The sequence below is a fragment of the Dermacentor variabilis genome, unplaced genomic scaffold (assembly GCF_050947875.1).
Source record: "Dermacentor variabilis isolate Ectoservices unplaced genomic scaffold, ASM5094787v1 scaffold_12, whole genome shotgun sequence".
Classification (NCBI taxonomy): Eukaryota; Metazoa; Arthropoda; class Arachnida; order Ixodida; family Ixodidae; genus Dermacentor; species Dermacentor variabilis.
Window position 1 is genome coordinate 54,776,884 of NW_027460280.1, and position 20,079 is coordinate 54,796,962.

A 20,079-nucleotide genomic window follows, 5' to 3' on the forward strand; every position below is an offset into this window, starting at 1 on the left:
GGGCTAAAGCTGTCTTGATGCGACAAGTATGCGACGGCGTGATCCAGAAACCACCGGAAACATTGGCTTTAGACAATCCAATCCAAGACGCACACGAAGCCAAGCCATTGCAGTTTTGTATCAAGTGCGGTTACGGTGGCTAAAGTAATGCGGTTGAGCTTGTGCAGGAGCTCGTGATTATATGGATTGTATCGCTTTTATGTGTTCGTCTTTGAAACTTTTGCTGTAGAATGTATTGCATTCCAGGTAAGTTCTAGTATGTACGCTTAAGTTGGTATATTTTGTCCACGGTATCTAAGGACGAATGTGAATGCAGTGGCCAGGAAGCGAGCGCATGCATTCCCATCACTAGCCTGTTGCGTGGTTGCTTTTCTAGCTCTTTGAGTTTGCTGCTGATTCAATTAACCGGTATATTAGTTGAATACCAGGACGATGACCTCCGTTCATTGTTGCCGTCTGTGTTCAAGTGATGTCCTGTTTACCATTTATAGGGCAAAGGCTCTGCGCCTCTGGTGATCGTTTTCTTGGAGGAGATGGCACTTATGTCCAGAACGGCTATATTTATTCCAGTCTTACAGGTTTGATCAAAATCTTGCGTCAAAAGGACAAGGTGAGTGCATAATTAAGTGTGCCTTGTGCGTGCGTGCTTGTTAGCACGCACCACCAGTGCAATTTGTTATAAAATTTTGCAAAGTATGTTAGGTTATGCGCCACATTTCAGTGACCAACACAGTTGTACTCACCTCTAATAAAGGAGTCGTGGTGGATTTTTTTGTGTGTGTTTGTGTGTGCAATTGAGCTGCACGGTGTCGTTTTTCAAAGCGGGCAGATACATTCTTAACCACTTATTCATGAAGCGGGACTGACTTATAAAAAGCTTCAAGTTAACGGAGGAGTGCAAAAAAAAAAAAAAGAAGTTTAGAACTAAATATCCGCTTAAGCACCGATGTATAAAAAATTTTCACCGAATAATTCATTGGTTTTCTCAGTAAATTGAATGATCTGCAAATGTGAATGGGGGGTGGGGGGGTTGGGGTCCGCAACTGTCTTTCTTTGTTTCCTGAAAGACCCCACACGGGGGTGTTACATAAGGGGTGGGATTACAACAATAGTTAAAATATCATTAGTTAAGGTGAGAGAATCGATGACACTTCTTCCGTGAATGCAGATGAACTGGTGATGGCACGAGGGAAAAACGAGGACGAAAAAGTGACAGTGCGCGTTTTGGCACAAGCGACACTCAATGATTGACCAATACGACGTGATGCTCGTGCCGCCGGTGAAATGTATGGTGCGATGGCGAGCAGACTTAAAAAAAAAAAAAAAAATGTGAAATGATAAGCTCGCGATGCGACGGCGATACGTAAGAGTTGGTAAATTGGAGTCTGCTTTTAAGGATGATGCGCTGATGTCTTAAGAATATTCTGAGTGAATGAACCTAGCAGCGCGATTCTGTACAGCTTCAAGGGCGTTAATAAGGTAAATTTCATGCGGGCACCAGATAGCAGAAGCGTATTCAAGTTTAGGTCTGATGAACGATTTGTATGCTAGTAGTTTTACGTGCGGAGGAGCTTTTCGTAAGTGGCGTTTAAAAAAACCGAGCATTTTGTTTGCAGATGTTATAACGTTATTCACATGCGAACACCAGTCAAGGTCGTGAGAAGTAGTGATGCCTAAGTATTGGAAAGAGTTAACTGGTTCAATAGACTTGTTTTCTATTACATAAGAGAATACTAGAGGATTTCGACGGCGGGTTACTGACATTGCTTTGCATTTAGAAGGACTTTGTAGCATTAGCCAGTCATCACACCAATTTTGAATATTGTTCAAAATTGTCATAATGCAATTAAAAATGGTATGACAAAATTTGTCATTTCAGAAAACATTGGTTGAAGTACAACGTTGCACTAGGCAGAATGTGCCTGCGCCAGGAAATATAGTCACAGTGAAAATCACAAGTGTCACACACAGATTCTGCAAATGCTCTATCATAGCCATTGAAGATTGTGAGCTCTGCGAACCATTCAGAGGTGTTATTAGGTAAGTTAATTTTGAATTTAGGAAATGCTTTAAGCTTATAACTTGCGAGTCTCACTTTTATGAGTTTCTTCTTTTCCAGAAAGGAAGATGTTCGAGAATTTGAAAAAGATACGGTAATTTTTCTTACTCATTTTGTTTGTGTACCTTGCAATACTTGCATTTTTGAACTTTTTGACATAGAGACATATTTACATGCCAGTGTTTTTAAAACTGTTCGTTGTGGTCCCCTGTGGGATCATGACAAGTACAGGAGCGCATATTCAACTTTTAGGATGATTGGCAGTATATGTGAGCATGGACTGCTGCCAATTATGTTGTCTACATAGGTGACTCTCATGTATTTTATTCTAAATCTACCAGCACATTGTAGCATGATGGTGTAGCTTTGGAATTTTCAGGTAAGAATTTAATCATATCATAAGAAGCCAACAAACAGTGACACCAAGGACAACATAGGGGAAATTACTTGTGCTTAATAAATGAAATAAGGAAACAATAAATTATTGGAGATGAAAGTGGATAAAAAAACAACTTGCCGCAGGTGGGAACCGAACCCACAACCTTTGCATCGTCCGCCGCCAAGGTCTGCGAGTGGTGGCGCTGGCTAACACTCCCAGGCTTCTACTAGTACACATAAATACCCAAGAAAGTGGATGGGGAAACAGCGCCACGGTAGCTCAATTGGTAGAGCATCACACGCGAAATGCGAACGAAGGTTGTGGGTTTGATTCCCACCTGCGGCAAGTTGTTTTTTCATCCACTTTCATTTCCAATAATTTATCGTTTCTTTGTTTCATTTATTAAGCACAAGTAATTTCCCCTGTATTGTCCTTGGTGTCAGTGTTTGTTGGCTACTTATGATATGATTAAGAAAAATCGGGCCCTTCGGTTAATCCCCTTTCTTCTCATTTATTACATAACGAGGTTCTCGAATCCGGCAACATTGATGCCTTCAGGTAGCATGTGTGGGTTTATTGACCAGTCGCCTTCACCAAAAAAAAAATCACGTTCTTGTGATGCCTGCGGCAGAAAGGATTTTCTACGTCCGCCGCCAAGGTCTGTGAGTGGTGGCGCTGGCTAACACTCCAAGGATTCTGCTAGGACACATAAATACCCAAATAAGTGGATGGGGAAACGGCGCCATGGTAGCTCAATTGGTAGAGCATCGCACTCGAAATGTGAAGGTTGTGGGCTCGGTTCCCACCTGTGGCAAGTTGTTCTTTCATCCACTTTCATTTCCAGTAATTTATCGTTTCTTCATTTCATTTATTAAGCACATCTAATTTCCCCTATGTTGTCCTTGGTACCAGTGTTTGTTGGCTTCTTATGATATGAGTAATAAAAATCTGGCCCCTCGGTTAATCCCCTTTCTTCTCGTCCCCCCTTAATGCCACATGTGCATGTGCCCTGCAGGTTTGTCTGCTTTTCAAGTAGAGCACATGGTAACATGCTGCAATTGCCCTCAAAGCAAAATGGGTTCCGGCTCCTCTTCTTCCTGGGTCTCTTTGTATCTTGGCTCTTTTCTGTTGAATTTTGTCGTTCTTGTCCTCTGACATTAATCATAAATTTAGGGGAAAAGCTGTAGCATCTTTGAGCATGTGCTTATGCTGGTGGGCTTGTGGCACCATCGCTAAAGCACTAGTCTAGGGAATTATGTGGTTAAGGGTTTTGAGCCCAACCAGGTTGGTGTAGAATTCGTTTGCTTGTTACCTGGTGAGCAACAATGAGCAGTGTTTCCCGAGACTGCTAGGCAAAGTTGCTGTGGGGTATTCATATATCTTGTAAATTGCAAGGTAACACAGTGTCAAAAGCACTGTAGCTTTGAAAGGAGCAGACCAGTATGATTTAAGCTTATCTGCTTGTGCATTTATGTTATTACTACATTTTAGGAATAAAACTAAAATGCTGTGCTGTATAACTCTGATCTTTTTTTTTTGAAATGTGGACCATTGTCAGCACAAGTTTTATGCCATTGCTGGCATAGGGGCGGCTGGTTGTTATAGTTGCGAGAGATACAGATGACAATTGTCTTTGAAAGAGTTTCATTCCTCAAGTGACAGATCCCCTCCTCCTTCTGTCCCTCTCTGTTTGTGTAAGGCGCTGTTCTTTACTGGAGTAGGTGGAACCTTGGTGGTGGGGTCTGAGAAACAGCCCAGTCACCACCAAGCTTAAGGTTCCCTTATACTCGCATATATTAGTTTTGATTCAAGTGGCATTCACATTGTTGTCCTGGTAACGCATGCAGGTCAAAAGCTTCATGTCGAACACCATAAGTTGATCATCTCTGTAGTTCACTGCTAAGAAGTAACACTATTGCTCGTCCTAATTACTTTAACAGTCCACAGTTTGTGTACAATGTGTCTGTGGATGTAACAGTATATAAAAGTCAGAAGCCAATCCATCATCAGCAGCAGCAGCCTATTTTATGTCCACTGCAGGATGAAGGCCTCTTCGTGCCACCTCCAATTACCCTTGTCCTGCGTCAACTGGTTCCAACTAGTGCGCGCAAATTTCCTAATTTCATCGCCCCACCTTTTCTTCTGCCGTCCTCGACTGTGCTTCCTTTCTCTTAGCACCCATTCTGTAACCTTAATGGTCCACCGATTATTTAACCTACGCATTACGCGACCTGCCCAGCTCCATTTTTTTCTCTTAATGTCAATTAGAATATCGGCTATACCCGTATGCTCTCTGATCCAAACCGCTCTCTTCCCTTCTCTTATAATGTTACACCAAATATTATTTGTTTCATCTCTCTTTGCGCAGTCCTTAACTTGTTCTCGAGCTTCTTTATCAACTTCCAAGTTTCTGCCTCATATGCTAGCACCAGTAGAAAGCAGTAATTGTACACCTTTCTTTTCAATGGTAGTGGTAAGCTTCCAGTCAGGATCTGGCGATGCCTGCCATATGCACATCAATCCATTCTTGTTCCTCTGTAAATTTAATTCTCACGATCAGGGTCCCCTGCGAGTAATAGACCTAGGTAAACATATGCCTTCACAGACTATCAAGGCTGACTGGTGATCCTGAACTCTTGTTTCCTTGCCAAAATATTGAGTATTATCTTTGTCTTCTGCATATTAATCTTCAACCTCACTCCTACACTCTCTCTGTTAAGGTCCTCAGTCATATTTTTGTAACTCGCCTCCAGTGTTGCTGAACAGGACAATGTCATCTGCAAACCGAACGTTGCTTATATGTTCACCATTGATCCTTTAATAACTTGAATACTTCTTCCAAGCACGCAGTAAATAGCATCGAAGAGATTGTGTCCAATTGTCTGACCCCTTTCTTTATAGGTATGTTCCTACTTGTGGAAAATTAAGGTAGCTGTGGAATCTCTGTAGATACTTTCCAAGATATTTACGTAAGCGGCCTGTACTCCTTGATTAAATAATGCCTCTATGACTGCTGGTATCTCTACTGAATCAAATGCCTTTTCGTAATGTATGAAAGCCATATAGAGAGGCTGATTGTACTCTGCGGATTTCTCACTTACCTGATTGACATGGATGTGATCCATTGTAGAGTATCCCTTCCTGAAGCCAGCCTGTTCCCTTGGTTGAGTAAAGTCCAGTGTTGCCCTTATTCTGTGGGAAATTATCTTGGTGAATATTTTATATAATACTGGGAGTAACCTAATGGGCCTATAATTTTTCAGTTATAGGCCCATTAGCTTACTCCATGTGGCCTTTAAAGAAAAGTGACAATTTCACGATATTCTGAAGGAATAATGCAGCTACTTACTCCATTTAACTCCTTCTGCTGATAATTGTGCAAAGCAGAAAAATTCTTGAGAATCAAATGGCAGTTGTAAGTGGTGACCCTCCATATTGCTGTACAAATGCTGTGGTGCTGATGCTGGCCACCATGGTTGCATCGGTGTGTACATTACTTGCAACCTGTATTTCTTTCCTGGTTCCATCTGGATTTGCGATTTCTGGAGAAAAGTGACAAATTCGAAAAATCAAAAATATGCAAAAGCTTCTTGTTACGAAAAGATGAGGAAAATGCTGTAGTATTTAGATGATAACAGCTTGCCACATATGTTAAATGGGAGTTTGAGATGAATGTATGGTTCAATGTGTATTGGTGGGACACTATGCCTATAAGCAGATCATTTCTATAGGTGGGCTCTTGCATGCGCACTCCCAGGTGTTCCTGCACACACATGTGCACATACGCACACATTTGTGCTAAGCAATAGCGATGTGCCTTTGTGGATAGTCAAAGAAATTTGTAGAACATAATGGTGAAACCCACTATGTAGCATTCTTTAGCATACCTCTAAAAGCCGTCTTGTACCTAAAATTACTGGTAAAGTTGCAGATTGCCGGTGTTGTTGAATTAGCAAGAACCTTTCAATTTGCGCATTAGAATAGTAAAGTCAATCAATGGCTGTTCAAATAACTCCCCGACTTATCTCGCTCCTGGTTCCGTTCCTGAGGCTTTCTTTGTGCTTGTGCTCTACTTCAACCAGTTCTCTAGTTGCAGCTAGTAACTGAATAGTTTGCCTTGTGTAGTGTGTCACCCTTGAGTGTAGAATGGGCTGATTGACCTAGAATGATTTTTTATTTTTTCAGGTCGAAATACACAAATGTTTTCGAACAGGTGACATCGTCCTGGCCAGAGTAGTATCCTTTCCTTGGTCTTGTCTCTGAAGTTTTCTCTTGTTTAATGCATTGTGGCTTACCTATTATGCGAGACCAACTAGCCCAAATTTCCGTTTCAGTTGATAAAGCCATGGTTGAAATGGCGTAATGTGTGTAAAACACATTATTATTCTTGACTTTGTGAAAGATATCCCTTGGAGATGCACTTTCTTACTACCTGTCAACTGCCGAGAACAAGCTCGGAGTAGTTGTGGCTTTGGGTCCCTTGGGTAAGTAGAGGGCTGTGAAGAGCAGAACAAACAATTTCAACATTATTTCACAGCATGTTGTGCAACTGTTATTACCTCTACCAGGTACCAACTACGTATGGACATCATGGTAATTCAAGCACATGCACACAGCTGGCGCCTGCTCAAGTTGTACAATAGCACTAAGACAACACCGATGCAATCAATACAGAGGATGCATTGCTTTCTGATGCTTACTGTCAGAGTTCTTGTTTTGATGAAGCCTTTGAAGAAGTTTGAAGATGAAGTCCCTCTGTCAAGATGTTGGCTCCAGTCAGAAATATTCCTTGTTTGACCACTGTTTACCACTACTGATATATCACTGACAGGGTGTCTACCATCCGGGAAAACCGGGAATTCTCAGGGATCTTGAGTAGTCTGGAAAAACTCAGGGTAAACTCGGGGAATTTGTGCCTCTGTCAGGGAAAATTAGCTGTAATTTTATTGAAAGGGTAGAAAGTCGCGGTAATGCTGGCTTGAGTAACAGACAGGAATCGTAATGAATCGTCTTTGACGCCCTGTCGTCGGCTGGAGGAGTTACCAGTGTACAGTCAACGACCGACTTTCCCGATTCCTGACAATTTGGACGGCTTCGCGGCACCACGACGTACCCCATAGAGTCAGTGTATCAGAACGTCTGAAATTTCTGATGCAAGAACTCTTCGCCGTCCAATTATCCGGACGTTTTGCCGTGACTGCAGGTCCAAAATGGCATTAATCAAAGCCACCACCGTTGCCATTTTGATTACCTCGCCGCGTCGAACGGGTGCTGTCGCACGCAGCAGATTCGCTGGCAGCCGTAGCCACCACTGCGGCAACGCTAGGCCTAGCTGCTTCGACGTTCGCAATGAAGCTTCTTGCCTTTGGGTGCCGCGTTTTTTATTGAAAGAATTCGCTGCACGGACTCCGCCTTTGTAGTCCTCGCGATTGGCTTAGAAGCTTGGAAAGCACGGTGCGTTGCATAATGGCGGCTCCCGAAAGTGAGCTTTGCCTCTGTACATAAATGTTACTTGGTGAAGCATACGCAAAAGTATTGCAGTGAACCATAACAAGCGTGGGAAGGGGCTATTGCCATGGGACACAGTATGTACTCCTTAATTATACGCGCGTGCACCCGGTATTTCCTGTCACAGTACGAGCACCAATATGCCTAATACGTGTACCGACAGGCCTGCAGAGCGTTTTATAATGTGCCTGTGGCGGATTGAGCCCTTAAGGGCAGTAAATGATATGCATTTATTTTTTTCCAACCGGCCGATTTTTCGGACGTTTTCGCGGCCCCTAGGGAGTTCGAAAAATCGGACTTGGACTGTGCAACTGACCAAGAAGATGCTTCAAATGGTCCGTGAGGTGAACGAGTGGCGGAAGGCGGACAAGAACAGAAAGGACCTACGCATCGGGGAATGAACAGGAAAGGAAGCATGCTGCTGCCATTTTGAGCTAAAAAAACTAAGTGTTGGCTGACGCTGAAATGCAAGTGCCCCTCATCCAAGCCAAAATAAACTGTTTAATGCAGTCAAACACACCACTGTGGCGTCGTGTGCGGGCTGAGAGTATGTCAGGACAGTTGAGGTTGACTTGCGAGCTGTTGAGAGAGAGTCTCAATTGTGACAAAGTTCGGGCCTCATACCACTGAGCTTGCTATCAGTTGATAGAAATAGCTCATATTCGAAAATGTTTGCTTCTGTATGCATCTCCTTTTTCTTTGTATTTGAGAATGTCCGAATCGATTTGCAATTTTTTTCGAAGACATTATATTTGCTGTGCATTTTACTAACCCCTCCCTTCTATTCTTTTTTTCAATAGCATAAACACTATTCCTTAGTATTCATATTGCATTAAGTAGTTTTTTAAAAATTTTTTTTCATATGCTTACTAGAGAGTGACAGCATCGGGCGATAAGGTTTCAGCCCGTCTTGACATAAAACATAGTTCTGCATCACTCAGGGAATTTTGCAAAGGCACTGAGGGAAAACCTGAAAAGCTCGGGGAATTTGGAAATGCCAACTTGGTAGACACCCTGCACTGAGCACTCCACACAAAAATATCAGTTGAATGGTGCAAGCTGTTATCCTTATTGCACTCTTTCAGTACAATTGAAATCCATTTTCATGCGTTCTACTTTTACAATTTTTTTATTTTACAAACGAATTTTGATGTTTCAGCTATGAGGCAACAAGTTAATGTAATAATATAAAAGCATGAAGGATTTGATAAAGCAAGTTCATAGCAGCAAACCCCAAAGACAGCCCATAGTCAAAAGCACAGAACAGCGACACCAAGGGATGGTTTATGTAGCCTGACAGTGCCCAGTGTGATCAATTAATGGCCCTGTAAGTGCTCTCGTCAGCAGGAACATACAGAAGAGAAATTTTATTGTGATAGCAATTATATGAATACTCCAGGCGCATTTCCGCCACTGTCATCGGCATTGGCATTGCTTTCGTCGTGATGTTCCGTGGGACATCACGGCCGCACGCCGCGTGTTGTGGGTGTGAGTAAAAGTGTGTGTGAGCCAAGAAGGATGGTGGCTCGATCTCATGCAAATGGAGGAAGGCGGGGATAAAGCATGCTGTACTTAAGGCAGCATCGCGCGCAAGGCAGCAGTGGGGGGTTCTACTCTGGTGGCGGCTGCATATGGCAAGGTTGAGTGCGGCCATGCTGGCCCTATCTTGACAGTGTTCTGTGGTGGGTACAGAGTTTAGGTGCGCTGAGGGCTGATGTTTGTGTGTGCACTGTGTCCTTGCCACTTAGTTTGCTTTGAAGTGAGAGGCAGCACGAAGAGCAATTCACTCACTGCTGCTGCTGCTCTTTCTCATGCCAGCATTTTAACATTGAGTGTCTGCAGTCATAGAGTGAGATGTGGTAATGCTTGCCTGTGTGCGCGTGACACCGTGCTTGTTCATTTAGTTAAGTTTATACGGCCAATCAAACTACTATCTGTACTTCGTATATCTGTCTGATAATTTGCTGTCGCAATTGATGCTTTGCCTTTCGATGCTTTGCCTTTGCCTGAAACTGCAACTTTTTTTATCATGCATCGTATCATGAAGGGGAGTGCTATTGAAGAACCGTCGGGTTAGATGCTCTAATTCCAGCAGATCTTATGCTGACGACTAGCTAGGTGATGTGCTGGCTTCCTCAAGGAACTATGGAGGCTCTGAGCAACTTGCGACATTCGAGAAGTGTGTAAAGCACTTGATCAATGCGATTTGCGGGGAATAATTGATGTGTCAGCAAACAAGCTTTTCATCGCCTTAGCATATTGAATGTTTTGATGACATTATTTATTTGATTTTATGAACAGTTCTTTAGTCTCTGTGGGCGTTGTAAGATCCAGTTTCAATTATTATTGGATAACTCTTCTTACAAGTCTTCCACAGTAAAAGAAAGCTATGTGAGCACAAGATCCTTCATATCCAGCACATCCAATAGCTTCAGCAGAAAGAATGGCAAATGCAGTGTAAAGGGGAGATACATGCTTTTAAAGCAAAGTTTTCTTTGCCGCTTCTTTCGACTTTTCCACTGCTGCTGCCTTGCACACTGCGTAAGGGGGTGGTTGAGAGCTCACGGCAGTGGGGCTGGAGTCGAGATAGGTGATGTCAACGATGTTTCAGTACAGCGGGGCAACAATGCCCTCTGACGCACCAGGGGGATGCAACAATGCCCTCTGGATGCCGTAATTAGGCTTAACCCCCTCCAAAAGCATTGCAGAAGCTACCTCGAGTGCCTCTGTGCTCACATGCAGCAGTGACAACTGTCCAGGGAGGAGGTAGGGAAAATGTTACAGAGGGAGTAGATAGAGAGGAAGCAGGGATTGGATACAAATGGATCGCGTACCAATGCAGCGCTCGTGGCAGTTCACCTAACATGACACGGGAGAAAGAAAATGCATTGTCAGAGAGCATTGCTCATTTGGGCTCTCTTCAGTAAAGGAATGAGTGAATGAATGACTTGTCCTGTGTTCTGTATGCTACGTGGGCAAACAAGTGGTGCAGGCAAGGTAACAGCATCACATCACAACTGTCGTATGCCATTGACATCACTGCGAAATATTGTCAATAAACGCAAACAGCACAAAAAGCTTCGCTTACATCGATTCCCAAAGTGCGTGTTTTCCACCCATATAGTGATGTGCTTGTGATGTGTTTCAGGAAAGCCAACACATTATCTTCAAGCATAATAACCCTATCCTTTGTTTCAGACCTGCAGTGTTGACATCTGCATGCATATTTGTGAGCTAAAGGGGTCCTGCAATATTTCTTGAACATAATGAACATCCTCACTGGTTAGATAATTAGATGATGTTCTCTGAACACTTACTGTTCAATATTATTCCTGTACATGCAGCAGGTGACCTAAACAGGAAGTATCTTTACATTCCCTATGACTCTTTGAAACCCTGGTAGCCCTTTGCATTGCTCTGTGGCACGACGGTGTTATGCAATGATTGTTGGCGGGCTTCATTCTGTGGTTATGATCACTAAGAGCCAGCTCACAAACAAGAAAACAGCTGAGGGCAAACACTAAAGCACAAAACAAAAGGCTCTCGACAGTATGCCTGATTACGGCTGTGCGCAAATGCAGGAGGGAGTCCAATACCCGCATTTGAACACAGCTACGTTCTCATGCAAACTGTGTAGTGTTCTGAAAGCCACCAGGCATGGCTGTGAAGTCAGTGAAGTGCTGTTAAAAGGATTGCTGGTCATTGGTAGTGCTTGTTAAATAATCATGACTTGAGTGACAAAAATGCGAACGCTTTGCGGTTACTTTCTGTGGCAAGAATAGTAGTGAGCTTGTTCTGTTTACAGACACCCATGGTTACAGATGTGTACTGAGCTCAGATCTGTTAGTAACTACACTCAAGTGTATAGCCGACAGTACCGTCTGTTTTGTCTATTGATAACCATCAGTTTTAGTGCTGGTGGTTATCAGCAGACAAGGGTACGACAAGGGTGTTGCAGGTACGGGTACGACCATGCACTGTCAGTGACAGACACCTACTGCGTGCACAAACCAGTGCTGCTGCTAATAGTGCTGAACCTTAAAGAGCACTGCTGTCCAAGTCACCTATTGAAATTTGTGCTCAAAAAGCATGACTCGTCCTTTACAGTATGAACCGGCTTGAAGTTGCCTGAATATGGGTGTCGGGTTCTCACAACATATGCTAGTCACCTATATTACTACTGATTATCAGCATACAGTGCAGATAGTGTTGTTCTAGTTATACTGCACTAATAATAGCTACACTAACAGCTGCTACACTTGCAGTGCAGCTGCTACAACAGCTGTTGTAATAGCTGCACTGTCATGTAGCTATAGACAGATTTATACTCTGTATGTATGCCATGGTTTTGTACTACAGCATCCTCTTTTACTTCTTTTACACACTTTACAACTTCAGCTTCAGTAACACTGCACCGTGTGTGACAGCAGATGCAAAAGTAAGGAGGAAAAGCAACATACAAGAAGGTGTTGTGTTGGTAAATATGGTGCTGCATGGTAAATTAGCAATAGATGGTGGTGTGCTCACTGGCAGATGTAGCTACAAGTGGGCTAGGTAAAACCAAAGGAAGGAAAACTTCCAAGGCAACCTTTGGATTTCGTAGCTCCAATACAAAACACTTTAGGAAAGTTAAAGCACAGCCAATCTTGCATTCATGAATAGTAAATATTCAACTTCTGAAGGCAGTGGGGTTTATTGGCAACTTTCATGGTGAAATGTTGGAAGAGCTCCAAATGTTGACAACTATGTGCCCATAATTTACATTTTAGTGGGTAAAACTATTTCCACATTTGTTGTGAATCTATTCCTTTTGATTACACTACAGCTGCAATGCCAAATAAAAATATTCTTGGGCAAAGATAGCGTGCACTTCTAGAAAATAAAATGCCACCAGTGTCAACAGTGGTCTGCATTAAGCCTTAATTTGTTCACTGAGATGCTCAAGTAAAAATATGGCAAAGTACATTCAATATATCTATGTGTTTGTGTTTCAATATCATTTTAATGTTTGTTTTAGGCAAGATAATATTTGTCACAATCATTCTGTACCACCACACAGCACATTGGCTGTTGTGCTGTAGGCAGTTTGGTTCACGAAGCATTGCAATGCAGTGAGAAATCACTGGCACATGGGTGCTAGACTTTGTTGCCATGACTTGAGAGCCATTAGAAAGACTGTTGCCTTGCATTCCTATAGCATTTGACTGAGCAGTGAGGAGCCACGAGGCTGGGTGAGAGCTCGCAGAGTTGGCTTATTTATCTTATTGTGCCCTGCTGTTGCTGCATCCTGCAACAGCGACCTTATGTTTCTATTGAAATAGGTGTCAGGAAAATCTTGAAACGGCCACAAGCATGCAGCAATATTTATGCCGGATAGGGTCGAACACCATAGAATATGTACATTGACACTTTGGATTGGTCTCGCATGTCAAGAATATCATTTTCATTTGAAAATGAAAATGTATTTTGGTATTTCGTAAGAACTCTCTGTGAAATGCTTAAACAGCCATGGTTCTTTAAAAGAAAATCTGAGATGGTTGAGTGACACGTCTGGGACATAAAAAGTTGTGCTCCTAAAACATCTGCTTTTTTTTTAAGTGTACATTAAAAAATGCATTAGCATTAAAAGTGTCAAAGTGGAAAAAACGAGAAGAAAGGGGTTTAACCAAGGGGCCCAATTTTTATTAATATCATGAGAAGCCAACAAACAAAGATACCATGGAAAACATGAAGAATTACTTCTACTTAATAACTGAATTAAAGAAATGATAAATTAATGGCAATGAAAGTGGATAAAAAAACAACTTGCCGCGGGTGGGGAACGATCTCACGTCTTCGCATTACGCGTGCAATGCTCTAACCAATTGAGCTACTGCGGCGCCGTTTCCCCATCCACTTTCTTGGGTATTTATGTTTCCTAGTAGAACCCCGGGAGTGTTAGCCAGCGCCACCACTCACAGACCTTGGTGGTGGATGTGAAATATTCTGTCAGCCGCAGGCGTCACGAGAACGTGATCTTTTTGGGTGAAGGCAACTGGTCAATAAACTCACACATGCTGCCTGAAGGCGTCAATGTTGCCGGATTCGAGACCCTCATTTGTGTAATAATGAGAAAAAATGGGGTTAACCGAGGGGCCCGATTTTTATTAATCATATCATGAGAATGAGACACCATGGTAAACATAGGAAAAATTACTTGTACTTAATAACTGAATTAAAGAAATGGTAAATTAATGGCAATGAAAGTAGATGAAAAAACAACTTGCCGCAAGTGGGGAACGATCGCATAATGCGTGCAATGCTCTTACCAATTGAGCTACCGCGGCGCCGCTTCCCCATCTACTTTCTTGGGTATTTATCTGTTACTACTAGAACTAACCTTGGGAGTGTTAGCCACTCACAACCCTTGCCGTCGGATGTGGAACCAAGGTAATGTTTGCCATCGCTTGGAGATACTCATTATTTTTTCATTCCACCTAATTAGATAAGTAGTATTAACCAACTTCTCAAATGTTATAATTGGATTAAAGTGGCAATGAGAAAGTTGTAGAGCGACATGAAAAACACCCGATACAGTTTTCTGTTGCTCAATAAGCACTACATAAAAGTGTTTTTCCGAGGGTGAAAGAAGTCCGCAATTGCACGCAAAATTGCCATGTGACTGGCCGCTCTGGGCACTTTGCATGTATTCGGGGGCTTCTTTCACGCTCTGGAAAAACATTTATGCAGCACGTATTGAGCAACAGAAAGCTCTATCGCGAGTTTTTCATGTTGCTCTACAATTTTGTCATTGACATTTTCATCTAATTATAATATTTGAGAACTTTGTTAATTAAGACGAAATATCTAATTAGGTAGAAAAAAAATATTTGAATATCTCCAAGCAGTGGAAAACATTACCTTGGGTCTGTCCAGCTAAGTGGCATGTGCATGTTTTTAAACTCTGAATAGTTAGCTGGGACAGACACCCTGCATATATATATATATATATATATATATATATATATATATATATATATATATATATATATATATATATATATATATATATATATGTAATGGTGCAACTTATGGTGGTCTGTTCTGGACCACCATCAGTTGCACTTTTCTCGTTGAAAAGGCAGGACATGAGCTGAACAACGCTTTGCAATGTTGTGAATGTGGCTTAAATCGTGGATCTGGTACCTCAAAGAGGGGCAGCATAATGCTAACAACATTTCTCTTGCATGTACCGTTAAATTGCATTGAATTTTATTTCTTAAAAGTCTGAAATTAGATTTAGCTATCGTTTTCATATTGTGCTATATTTCTTCAGCATTATGTTGTTTTTTTTTAGGTAAGATTCATTGAGAGTGGAACTATGGACTGTATTTTCTCTTTCAAATTTAAACTTGTTTTATTTTAAGAAAATTTTTGAGGCATGGTGGGAGACAATGTAGATTGTCGCCTGAAGAATTATTCTCTTTGTGAAAATGATTAAACATGAAAAAATGAACAGTTGTATATACAAGGCCCTCCTAAGATGCTAAAGCATAAATATTCCAAGCCGTCCTCTCAAGTTTTTTCCAAGCAAGCACAGGTGCTTAAAGCATGTGCAAGCCATAACTTCTCAAAAAATTTATGCAGGACAATAAAATTTAGGACACAGGCTTATAATAATAGTGCTGCTATGTCCTTTAAATTTTATTGAAAATTCAGCCAAGATTTCAAAAATTGTTTTTTGCTCTGTCTCCCTTTAAGCCATGTTGCAGAACCCCTTTAAGAGCCCCAGATTGGAAATAGTTACTGCACTTCTCTATCATTCTTTTATTTTACAACATTTGTAGGTACAGGAAACAAAGCTGTTGCACAATGTTGGCATATAACATTGTGGTTTTTAACAGCTTGGACAAGTGAAATTTGGAAACAGATGTGTGATCTGGGCTGTTTGCCTTGCACATTTACGTTGCGTCTGGTTGTGATAAATGAAAAGATCAGCAGTGTCTTTTCTAGGCTGCATTTCTCACTTATGGAAATGAAGCATAATGATGACAAAAGTACTTAGGGTTTCAGACTTCATTGCAGTGCAACTGGTTGTGCTCTAGCCAAAATTTGAGGTAATTGGGGACTCTGTTTGTAAAGCTACTGCCATACTAGTGCAGAGGTAGTGCAGTAACGATGTACCAGGTGTTCTTTTTTTTTTTAGCTGCAAAAAAAATTTTAATTGCCTGTGGTCTAATATCCAAAGTAAATAAATGATGCAATTCTAACCCATGAGTTAAATTACTTGACGAGGTGGTCGTTACATCTATCAGAAATTGCAGAACTGCTTAATTGAGTAATTAGCGTAATTACACTCATTCACTTTTTTTATTTATTTAGTGTATGGCACATTTCAATTTACAAATTGTAGCCAGGGAGTTTGAAAAGCGTATCCACTTGGAACGAACTCTCAGGACTACATCAGTTTCGGTATGTTAGTTTTCAAAGTGTCTGATGAAATGCATTGGTGTTCCAGTTACTTTTGTGCTTCAGTGCATAAAACAGCATTTTTCTTAAAAGAAGTGAGTGTAACAACTGTGTTTTTTTACTTCAAGTTTGATGGTGCATATCTTGAAACTGGTGCCATCCTTCTAATTCATTCCAAGTCTGTATGACTTGCAAACACACTAGCTACAATTTGTAGGTTGCATTTTGTGCCATGAAGTAAATAATTAATAAGTTAGTGTTATTGTGTTAATTATTCAATTAAGCATTGCTTTCTCATAGAAGCAGTTGCCACCTCTCAAGTACTTTAGCTCAAGGTTCAGAATTTTTCTATCTACAACAGGAATTTTTTTAGAAATTCTGTGTACCTAAAGAACACCTTATATTGTAGGGCTACCAGCTTAAGGTCTTAAAAGTAAAATAATACATAATTGCGGTAGTAAAGTTACTTGGTACTGCACATGGTAACCACAGCCAAGCAAGGCTTTAGAAGGGCATAAATGACACAAGAAATATACTTCTATAATGTGGAACATTAAGTTGGCCATTGGTTCTACCTATCATTTCTCTTTTTCAGCAGCACTACATTACTAAAGTCAGACACACTCTCCTTTTGAGAGCCCTTTTGCATCGCTTTGCTTTTCAGCTGAGTGAGGAAGTCTACCCACTGATTCCAAAACTCAGTCTATGGTTCTTTCCACCATAGCTCATACATTTGGTTGTTCAACCTGTGCATTGACGAAAAGTCAAAATGTGTAGTTTATGTCTATACAGGAAATACAGTAAAGAAACAAAAAATACTTCCATTTAATGATGTGACTATATAATCTTCTGGTGTTTTCTTTTATTCATACACTCATGCAAAGACAGCCTTTTTTCCAATGTTTTCAAACATGTAAGCTGTAAATTTTTGTTATTACTATAAGGAACTCCTGCTCTGCAGCTTGTATGTATGTGTATTGCATCAAATTTTTTATTCACTGTGCAAGGTATATAACAATAAGCATATTCATCTGAGACATAGTTGTCAGCTTTTGCTTCTCCATGAAAAATTGATGGCACGCTAACCACATTGAACTTACATATTGTATGTAATCATGGATGGTTTCCATGAAATCTCCCATTTATGACTTTGGTGGGTTCTTGCTTCTAGTCTCGGTTGTTCATTAAGCACATTATTGGTTATTGGCACATTATTTGGTTATTATTGGCACATTAAGAGCCAGTTGAATGAAAAACTGTTCCAAGAATGCCATCCAAGCTTCCTGAATAGTAGCTTTTCAACTCGTCTTCACTTTGTGCTGGTATTTGTGCAAGCAGCAGCATAAGTCGGAACATAAGTCACAGCTCAAGGTCAACAGAAGTAAGCCACTCTTACTCCCGTATTCACAAAAACGCCGTGTCTCGACGCTCTTCCTTAACTTTACAAAGTGGAGCACAGTGTCGCCTTTTGGCTGAAGAAGATGCAGCACTCCTTGGTCATTCCTATGACAAGTTGTTGGAGAACCACGGCTTCACTCCTATGCATTTCAGTAAACAACAAGAACACCTGCTTACAAAATCACTTGAGAATCCCCATGGAGTGCCATCAAAGTGCAGCGACAACTTCTGCCAAAAAGTGGTGCAGCCATCTGCTTTTTTGAGTCATGTGGAATATTGAATAGAGGAACATTCTAGAATGTGGAGATTAGTGTGTAATGCTGCAGCTTTATCAAGACCTGCCTCTCTTTGCCCAGGTGTCCCGATGGTACCCGTCAGCTGGACAGCCATGCAGTGCCCAGTGTCCAGTGTTAAAGAATTAAGGAAAGTAGCCAAGTTGGCACCAGTTACTTAAGTGACCGGAGGGAGCTCGGCTTTGTATAAAGGGATTAAAAATGTCTTTGGCAATACCTATAGCACTTCATTGTTTGAGCTGATTTACTTCCACTCCATGTAGTCATGCCATGTTATTTGTGATGTAATAGCATTTTAAGGCATGCTCTGATGAATTAACAGTTTTTGGGCCTATTTACTCTGGGCAAGTGTCTTCAATTGCACAAGAAACTTGTTCGCAGCAGCCCTTCACAGAGGACAATCAACAGATGTTGGGGAAAATGTCCTCTAGTGCCATCTATTTGTTTGGATAATGGATGGGCAACAATGTGAGTTACACTGAAAAGCATGTTTGGAACATGGTGGTACTACAGGTTTTCCCGCTCAGTTTAATTCAAACGTCATTGAAAATAATCCAGGCGCCAGCCAATTTAATCTGAGCGCCAGCATTTTTAAGCCAAGTGCCAATAATTTAATGCAGACGCCACCACATTTAATCCCAGCGCCATCCGAATTAATCCGCGCGCCAACTCATTTAATCCTTGCGCCAGCCATTTTAATCCAAATGCCACACATTTTAATCCCAGTGCCAGTCAATTTAATCCTGTTGGAAATTGATTGAGAAACAAATAATTCTTGCAGAAGAGGTTGTAACAGGCGTCATGAATGCCGTCTATTCATTCATGTGATCACCATATTGGCTTCAGCACTATAGGAGCAAAGTTTCCACGCTACCGCTCTCGTCATGGCTGCTTCAGAAACACTCGCGTTTGTTATACCGCTCGCTCATTTCCTCCTTTTCGAGTCGCATTTCTGAGTGACAAGAGTGACCCACATATGTGAGTCAGAATCGTGACGGATATTACGCGAATTGGGTTGCGATCATGACATGCGATTTCCTTCCCTATCGTCTTGCATATCGATCGACATCGCTCGCAAGGGTAAAAACTTGCTCACCATTATTCAGGCACTTGACATAATCACTAAGCGATTCAATATAGCTCATTAAGCTTGTGTCTTGCATACTCTCTTATGCTTCCAACATGCATATCAAACGAAATGGTTCCCAGAATGTAAAAGCTTATTCTTGAGTGACATGACTAGGTCACTAGTGACCTACTCGACGTCACCGCCGTCGCACATCTTCTAACCTGCCTACTAACATATCGAAAGAAGTCGCTTTCAAAGCTTAAAAACCTGCTCCCTATCATTTACTCAAGTGACGTGATGACTAATGAAACTCGTGACGTCACCACGCTTCTCACGTATGCACTATCCTAAACTGCCGACATGCATATCAAACGGAGTGGCTTATAAAGGGTAATAACCGGCTCACTATCACGCAGCCAATGAGGTGATCACATGTGACTCACATGATGTCATCCTGGTTCTCACCCAACCATGCAATTTGTTTGATAAACATGCCGGCAATTTAGGATAGTGCATACGTGATAATCATGGTGACGTCACGAGTCACTAGTGATCACGTCACTTGAGTCAATGATAGGGAGCAGCTTTTTAAGCTTTGAAAGCGATTTCCTTCGATATGTTAGTAGGCAGGTTAGAAGATGTGCGACGGCGGTGACGCCGAGTAGGTCACTGGTGACCTAGTCATGTCACTCAAGAATAAGCTGTTACATTCTGAGAACCATTTCGTTTGATATGCATGTTGGAAGCATAAGAGTGTATGCAAGACACAAGCTTAATGAGCTATATTGAATCACTTCGTGATTATGTCAAGTGCCTGAGTAATGGTGAGCAAGTTTTTACCCTTGCGAGCGATGTCGATCGATATGCAAGACGATAGGGAAGGAAATCGCATGTCATGATCGCAACCCAATTCGCGTAATATCCG

General features: G+C 41.6%; 2 protein-coding genes across 3 annotated transcripts in view; both read left to right on the plus strand.

Moving 5' to 3' along the window:
* Positions 1 to 20,079, plus strand: part of RpL26 (ribosomal protein L26) — a 193,674-nt gene that overhangs the window by 74,230 nt on the left and 99,365 nt on the right. The gene's annotated exons all lie outside the window — the stretch shown is intronic.
* LOC142566271 (exosome complex component CSL4-like) lies at positions 91 to 18,305 on the plus strand. Of its 2 annotated transcripts, XM_075677153.1 has the most exons (7): positions 91 to 246; positions 492 to 610; positions 1,880 to 2,040; positions 2,120 to 2,153; positions 6,624 to 6,674; positions 6,841 to 6,922; positions 18,149 to 18,305. In XM_075677153.1, the coding sequence occupies exons 1-7, from the start codon at positions 231 to 233 to the stop codon at positions 18,244 to 18,246; spliced, it is 561 nt and encodes a 186-aa protein (XP_075533268.1). In that variant the 5' UTR covers positions 91 to 230; the 3' UTR covers positions 18,247 to 18,305. The 2 variants fall into 2 exon arrangements, with proteins under 2 accessions (XP_075533268.1, XP_075533267.1); XM_075677152.1 differs by lacking the exon at positions 91 to 246 and having other exon boundaries at positions 455 to 610.